The 7,984-nt window shown below is 39.7% G+C and overlaps 1 protein-coding gene across 1 annotated transcript; it reads right to left on the bottom strand.

The window, feature by feature from the left end:
- Positions 1-514: 514 nt before the first annotated feature.
- On the bottom strand, positions 515-3,737 carry LOC115118923 (endothelin receptor type B-like). The gene is made up of 7 exons (XM_029647651.2): positions 3,306-3,737; positions 3,077-3,189; positions 2,133-2,337; positions 1,806-1,946; positions 1,367-1,500; positions 1,177-1,285; positions 515-649 (listed from the first exon to the last, which is right to left on the bottom strand). Exons 1-7 carry the CDS (start codon positions 3,735-3,737, stop codon positions 515-517), a joined length of 1,269 nt encoding a protein of 422 aa, XP_029503511.2.
- Positions 3,738-7,984: the final 4,247 nt, after the last annotated feature.

Here is a 7,984-nt window from a genome sequence, read left to right as displayed (position 1 = left end):
ATGTGTCAAGACTAAGTGCCTTGAGGCAGAGTTTTCCAGGTAAACATGTTACCGGCCAGGGCACATAAACTCACAGTGTGTATGATATAGGTGAAACATGACGTACGTAGAGGAGTGGGAGTGAGTCAAGGCCCGAGGGAACGGAGTCAGAACTGTCTGACTCTCTTTGTCTGAGTGTGTCATATCATAAGCAGATGTTCTACTGATAACAAGCTCACAATAGACAATGCCACAGGATTTGTTGCTAAGCAACTCTATACCACTAATGACGGTACATTACATTGTCTGAGTCTACAGAACCAATAAAGACATTGAGGAAAAGCCTAAGACTATAGGTTATGTATAGACCCTCACACTGAAATTACATTAATTAAATATTCATAACATTAAATAAGCCATCTTTGAAATTATTACAGAGTAACATCCATAGACACACTAAAACTGAGCAAAAAAGAAATAAATCTATGCCTATGTCATAGTAATATATTGTTTAAACAGTCAAGTGTCCTCTTACTCAAGTGGAGGTGGGTTTATTAGCTCTAATGTCACTGTGCATAGAGGCCTGGTCCTGCTTATTTGACTTCAAGATAGACTGTACCTCTTCAAGCATCAATAGTTCAGGATGTATGCACCAACAACATAGGCGTTTCTAAAGGACAGACAAAAAGACAATGAGTTAGAGAAGTCCAAAGGACAATACATCATTGTCAAATACAGTCAAACACAAAACTATCAATGAATATGTTGTGGACAGGCGTAACATAGTTGACCAGAGATTTTGGTTCTGGGCTGTCAGATTACTATCAATATGCTCAGATATCCAAGTTTTATGTTGCATTCTAGCACCGTAAATGCTCTTAGATTAAAATGCAAACTAGCAGCACTGTGAATGCCCTTAGATTAAACCTTTGCTATGAGTGTTGCTGATTCAGCTATGACCTGTCTGGTGTCTAGTTCAGCTATGGTTACTGTTTTCAAAGGACTGCATTTTCTTACCCACCTCAAGTCATTGCCCTTACAAGTTTAACTGTTAAAAGTCAACGAGTCAGAAATGACTGGAACATATAGTCCATACAGCACGTGTCATATCGTCAGACTTCATCCTTTACCTACCTCGGTCTCGTGTGTGTAAGTACTGATATAATAAACAATGAGGAAGATTATATTCAATCTTACCTTGAAACATGTTTTGAATCGTTTGCTGACCATGTACAGAGCGATGGGGTTGATGCAGGAGTTCAGCGATGCCATATTAATGCCAATATAGTCCAGGACAAGAAACACACTGAAAAGGATGAGAGGATCAGGTCAGTAACACATACCATAATTGAGAACAGCAGTGACAGTTTAATGTATCCTTTCTTACCTCAGTAGCTGACACCTTTTAGAATCCTTCTCATCATAAATGGTGAGTTTTAAGATTCTGCTCAGGTACAGTGGTAACCAACAGAGAGCAAACACAAGCACTAAGCAAAACACCGTCTTGGCCACTTCTCGTCTCTGGGTGAAAACAGATAAGGAGATTTATCCTAGACATTTTAATGACAGCATAAAAAAAATAACGGCATTACAGCGCTAGAACTACAGTGTCTATACTGCACCATGGGCCTCCATGTTCGGTCCAGGAAAGCTAATGGGATGTGGAGGCTTTTGTTCCACCCCAGCACTAACACATTTGTTTAAAATAATCAACATATCATTGTCTTCGGGCTGGAGCATGATTAGTTGAATCAGCGTGTTTTACTGCTGGTCTGGAGTAGAAGGCTGTACATCTAATACCTCTCTAGTACCAGAGCTGTAATCACCTGTATGGTGTAGTTCCCCAGGGTATTCTCATTCTTCCTCAACATTTTCCGGGCCATCAGGGTGTAGAAGACAGCCGTGCAAGCCAGCGGCACGCAGAAGTAGAAACCGAAGAGCCACCAGTCTTTTGCTGATTTATAAAACTTATGGAAAAATATAGTGTTTAGTATTGTGGTTTCCGGTTTTATATACATACTGGAATGTGATGATAAGCACACCTCACTGGCTGCATTATATCATCAATCGGTCGTTTTCATTTATTATCTAAAGAACACATTATTGACCTTTTATTTTTCCATATTACTGCATGTTGTCAGGACTGACATTACCTGCATGAACTGATTGGTCTGTATGGGGTGAAGCAGACATATTGTCAGATGCTGTCCTTTATACTCCATCGTTATCATATCAAAGCCGACAACTTCAGGCACAGCCAGGAATGTTGATATCACCCATATCACAGTTATTTCCACTACTGTCCACGTTGAAACCCCAATGCCTTTCATTCGATTCCAGGATGCAACAGCTCGATACCTAGAAAATCAACAGGGAAATTATGTGGCTGGGGAGCGTTTTGTTCATAACAATAAAACAAAAATCATATTGCAATGAAAGGGAATTTCAGAGCCTACTTCAAAGAAATATAGTTGTTGAAATGTAGACATCAGCCAACTCTAACCATGTTACTCTTCTTATAACCTTTTGTATTCTATACTCTGGTTTTGCCTTGTAAAATCTAAGTAATACAGTCATGTCCAACTATCTTGAAACAGAAATGTGAACTGAAGGTGTAATCCTCTCACCTGTCATACCTCTCATCTGTCATACCTCTCACCTGTCATACCTGTCAACGGTCATACCTCTCATCTGTCATACCTCTCACCTGTCATACCTGTCACCTGTCATACCTCTCACCTGTCATACCTGTCATATCTCTCACCTGTCATACCTGTCAACGGTCATACCTCTCATCTGTCATATCTCTCACCTGTCATACCTGTCAACGGTCATACCTCTCATCTGTCATACCTCTCACCTGTCATACCTGTCACCTGTCATACCTCTCACCTGTCATACCTGTCATATCTCTCACCTGTCATACCTCTCACCTGTCATACCTGTCAACGGTCATACCTCTCATCTGTCATACCTCTCACCTGTCATACCTGTCATACCTGTCATACCTCTCACCTGTCATACCTCTCATCTGTCATACCTCTCACCTGTCATACCTGTCACCTGTCATACCTGTCATACCTGTCATACCTCTCACCTGTCAATGCTCAAGGCACATAAAGTCAACACTGTGATTCCAACAGAGGTTTTCTGGATGAAAGGGATTAGTTTACAGAGCGCCAAACCAAACGGCCAGTCCTCAGCCATGAGCTGCAAAAACAACAAGTCAATATTATATTACAAATCAATTTGTAGTCAATAATACAAATCCCATTTGATAGATCAGGATAGACAGATCACTGCACCCCACGTTGCTAATAACTCACCCTGTAAGCATTGACTGGAATATCTATCACGATATGCAGCAGGTCTCCCAAAGCAAGGTTGGCAATGAGAATGTTAGATCCACTTCTCATACATTTGTTTTCATATATAATTCTCAAGAGTACTGAATTTCCAACTATTCCAACGATGAATACAAGAGTAGACACCACAGTACTGATGTATTTGAAAGTGTCTCTGATTCCAGTCGACACTAAGCACATGGGATGGGGTCGGGGGCTTCGTCCTGCTGTTTTGAATAAGGGAACAGAACCATTCGATGTGTGGTCCTCTGTAAGCTCTACAGCATCTGAAGAGGCAGTGGCAAAGAGTTGAATAGTAGGAGCTGGTTGTGGATTCTGATCATTGGTCGCTGCACTGATTAAAACCATTGCATTGGCGAGCAGCAGAGAGAGAACAAGAGCTACAAGTTCCATTGAAGATGATTTCCTCAAAAGGCCCTGCAATTTACCCCCGGGAAGTAGTCTGCAAATGAGAATGGAAATCATTACTGGACACATTACAGCCTGGAGTGATACCAAAAAATGAATCAAGGTGGAATAAAGTCTATTGATTATGAGAAGCAATTGATGATCGTCTGTGAAATTATAGCTAACGTTGAAAAATGTCAGTTTACCTACTGTACACGCCAATCGATCCAGCATCAACTTTTTCCTCCACAATGCAGTTGCAATTGTAGTCTACACACACAGTCTGTGGCTTAGCTAAGGCAGATTAAGGTTTTTATAGACTGAGATTTTATTGGCATGGTTAGTCATCAATCTGTCACCACAATACTGCTCTTGGTGCATCATTCTGGATGACAGGGCTTCACTGAAGTCTTGTCCTCAGCAGATGACTCTATACAAGTTAGAGCTCTGTTCTCAATCCAATGGTTGTCTTACCATTGTACGTACAAATACAAAAACAGCAATGATTAAAATACTTTTAGGGACACACCGACCCAGTAATTGTATCTGTGACAAATGTGAATCCTGTTATGATCTTTGACATTGAAACAAGTGTCTATCTTGAGAGGATAGGGACTTATATAATTATGAATTTGAATACTAGACATAATATGGACCTGAACCTTCTGATGATAGGAGAAAAGTCAGCCATTATGGTCAGGGAGTTGCCAACCATGGTTTTCCAGTGCTGTGATAAGATATTGTGTAAAATAATTTATTAGGAGAATTTATCTGCACTGTTTTTTATCTAGCTAGCCAGCCTGTTTTAGAGGGATGATTCCATTAATGGTTCAAATTAACTGCCAACATTCCATTCAAATAATGCAGTCAATCCACAGCCATACACTACAACATGTTTTACATTTATGGTCTTTGTACATATATTTTAGAGGCTATTTATTCAGAAAAATGGCATTTATAATTATATGACAATATTTTGGGTTGACAATAATGCTATTACACAATTTCTGAATATCACACGCCTTACTTTTATTTTCCTGCATAAGTAAAATCGGGATTCAGCCTCTACTAACATTTTGACCCCATTCTGGAACTTTTAGGGTTTATGACATCTAATAATTGAACAGGATGTCTATGCTTAGATTTAAAGAGCATCACCGAGTTCTACATTTCATATGACGTAATAATAAAATGCACACGAAGCTGTTGCCATGTATTTTATCAAAAAATTAATATATCTCATTGACATCATGAAATAGGAAAAATAATAACACGTCATTCAATTGATGCCTCGAATATTTATACATGATTTCATTAGTATCTGTCATTGATCAGGGGCTATTTCTTTTCGTGTGAGTGCCACTTACCCCATAAAACCCTGTCAGTATGAGTGGGGTGCCGCCCACAGATGCTGGTGTTGCGCAATAATTCAAGATTCTGGACAACACGACTGACCTTTCCGCCCCTCGGTTCTTAGCGGAAAACGTGCAAAACCCAGTGGGCCAGTTGACCTGTGACAATCAGAAAGACCCCGTTGCAACTCTTGTGACGGACAGGTATCCACGTTTTATCTGACAACATTTACATTTGTCCACGTATGGCGTCGGATGACATTTGGAAAGTCTGTGAATTGGGTGAGTAAGGGGTGAGTTGACTAGCTCACTGATGAGATAGCATGTTCACTCCCTTCTCGTTGTATTGTAATTGAATAACGTTACATTTAGAAGCAGATAGCCTGCTTAACGTTTCCTTCGCTGTGCAATGCTAGGTGAGAAAACAAAGAGCCATGCCAGGACAACTTTGAGCACAGATGAAAAAGTTATAATGTAAGACTTAGTATTATTTCAGGTTCAATGAGAGATTTTTAGAGAGATATGTAGCCAATATGCTGGTAAGGTTTGGCCCACGTAGCCTGTTTGGAGGACAGTGGAACTGGATACAACTGATTGAAACCAACCACGCTTCAGCCATTCGCCTTCATTAAGTTCATATGCAGATGATAAAATGAAGGAGGTTTTAGATTTGAGATATTATTTTCGTGGCCCAGGTACCAATTACAATCGGCATGCAAACCCCTCCCATGTGATTGGCAAATGAGTTGCACACACAATATATTGGTCAGAATTTGTACCAATCTCATGATGTTTTTCCTTTTGTATTCCCGTTGTGATAGTATAAAATGTAATGTATAAAATCATCTATTTTATTTTCTAAATCAGTGAAGTAGGCCAAATCCTGGCCCTGATGAAGGGTGGAAATGCGTTCATTTTACTTTGAGCAGTGAATAAATTGTTATACACTTCCACTGCCCTCTGACAGTTCCTCAGTTTCTTCTTCACTTCAGTTTGCTCCTCAATTCATGCGCCTTTGGAGACTGAGGTAGCAGCGTTGTTACCTTCACCCCAGTAGCCTATAAGTATTCACATCATTGTCATCAATTACCAAACCACGATTGCATTTCATAACAAAATTGGCATGCGCTTGAAACCATTTTGACCATAGTCTGAACATGCTTGAAGAACAGGCCCTCTTTTTTTCCCTACACCATCCAGCACGCTGCCAAGGAGCGATTCCACCACAGCAGAGTTCATAGAGGTCCACGTGCTGGACGGCAGATCCATCACCATAGGCAGCGCCAGCACCCAGACAGACTGGGAGTGGGTGGAGCAGGCACTCACAGACAGCTGTCAAGGTAGTCAGAATGTCCGATGGGTTTTGGGTTCGAATGCGTCACACATTTTTTTGCTGTTCTCCCCCTCTGACGACTCAAACATCTGCCAGGCACCTTCCTACAATTATTTCCTCTCTCGTAGTTCAAAGTAAAGTGGAGAGGTTTGAGCCAAAAGCCTCATCACAGACAGTTCCCCAGAGTATAGTTATTGGGCCAGATTCAGAGGTAAGGTAATGTATATAGCCTATGGTATATGATTAGTTAATAGAAAACAGTTCAATCACAGTAGGCTATTCAATCAACCAATTTACTACCAAATCCAACAAACTGAAAATAGATCACAACAAACTGAAGAATTGAAATGGTATAACAGGGTTTATCTTTTGTGTCCTCTTTGGAAGATTGAAGAGACAGATATGGAGAAGGAGAATGAGTTGTATGGTATACCTAATGTGGGGCCACCTTCCATGTTGGCCTACAAACCAGAGTCGAAACAACCGCCTGTTCATTTTGAAAAGGTAAGCAACCTCAAGCACTTTGGATGAGAAATGATACAATAACTACAAAGTTAAAGTGAGGACTGTCAGCTTTAATTTGAGAGTATTGTCATCCATTTCAGATGAACCGTTTTGTATTAAAGTAGTAAAAAGGACATTTTTTTTGGTCCCATATTTCTAGCACGCATTGACTTACGATAAGGGCTGTGTTTTGACTCGGCTTACCCTGGCATGACGTTTTGATAACCATGTTCTCAAAAATAACACAATACATCATTTACCGTTCATTTATATTGCGCACAAAAATAATCTGAAACACAACCAAAACTAACAGCAAGTGCATCCAACAATTTTGTGGAGTCACAACAAGCTTGATTTAGTCATTAAGAGCTATGAATATATATGGGACCAAATACCTAACTTTTTACTACTTTAATACACATACAAGTTAATTTTTTTCAATACTTTTTATCCCCTGTATACACACAAAGTGCAGTAATTTCTAAACGGTTCCCCCCGATATGAATGAAAATACCCTCAAATTAAAGCTGACAGTCTGCACTTTAACCTCATAGTCATTGTATCATTTTGTTTTGTACATCCAAAGTGCTGGTGTACAGAGCCAAAACGACAACAAATGAGTGTCACTGTCCCAACACTTTGGGAGCTTACTGTATTTTTTTTTATTCCCACAGTCCTTCTTGTTTTCATGATGACATATTTCATGTTACATACATAATATTGTACTGCACATGCATACACTACCGGTCCAAAGTTTTAAAACACCTACTCATTCAAGGGTTTGTCTTTATTTTTAGTATTTTCTTCATTGTAGAATAATAGTGAAGACATCAAAACTATGAAATAACACATATATCATGTAGTAACCAAAAAAGTGTTAAATCAAAATATATTTTATAGCCACCCTTTGCCTTGATGACAGCTTTGCACACTCTTAATATTCTCTCAACCAGCTTCATGAGGTTTTCACGTGGAATGCATTTCAATTAACAGGTGTGCCTTCTTAAAAGTTCATTTGGGGAATTTCTTTCCTTAATGCATTTGAGCCAATCAGTTGTGTTGTG

This window comes from Oncorhynchus nerka, linkage group LG3 (genome assembly GCF_034236695.1).
Source record: "Oncorhynchus nerka isolate Pitt River linkage group LG3, Oner_Uvic_2.0, whole genome shotgun sequence".
NCBI classification, from domain to species: Eukaryota; Metazoa; Chordata; class Actinopteri; order Salmoniformes; family Salmonidae; genus Oncorhynchus; species Oncorhynchus nerka.
Note: the sequence above shows the minus strand (reverse complement) of the source record. Positions and strands in the feature narration are given on the sequence as shown.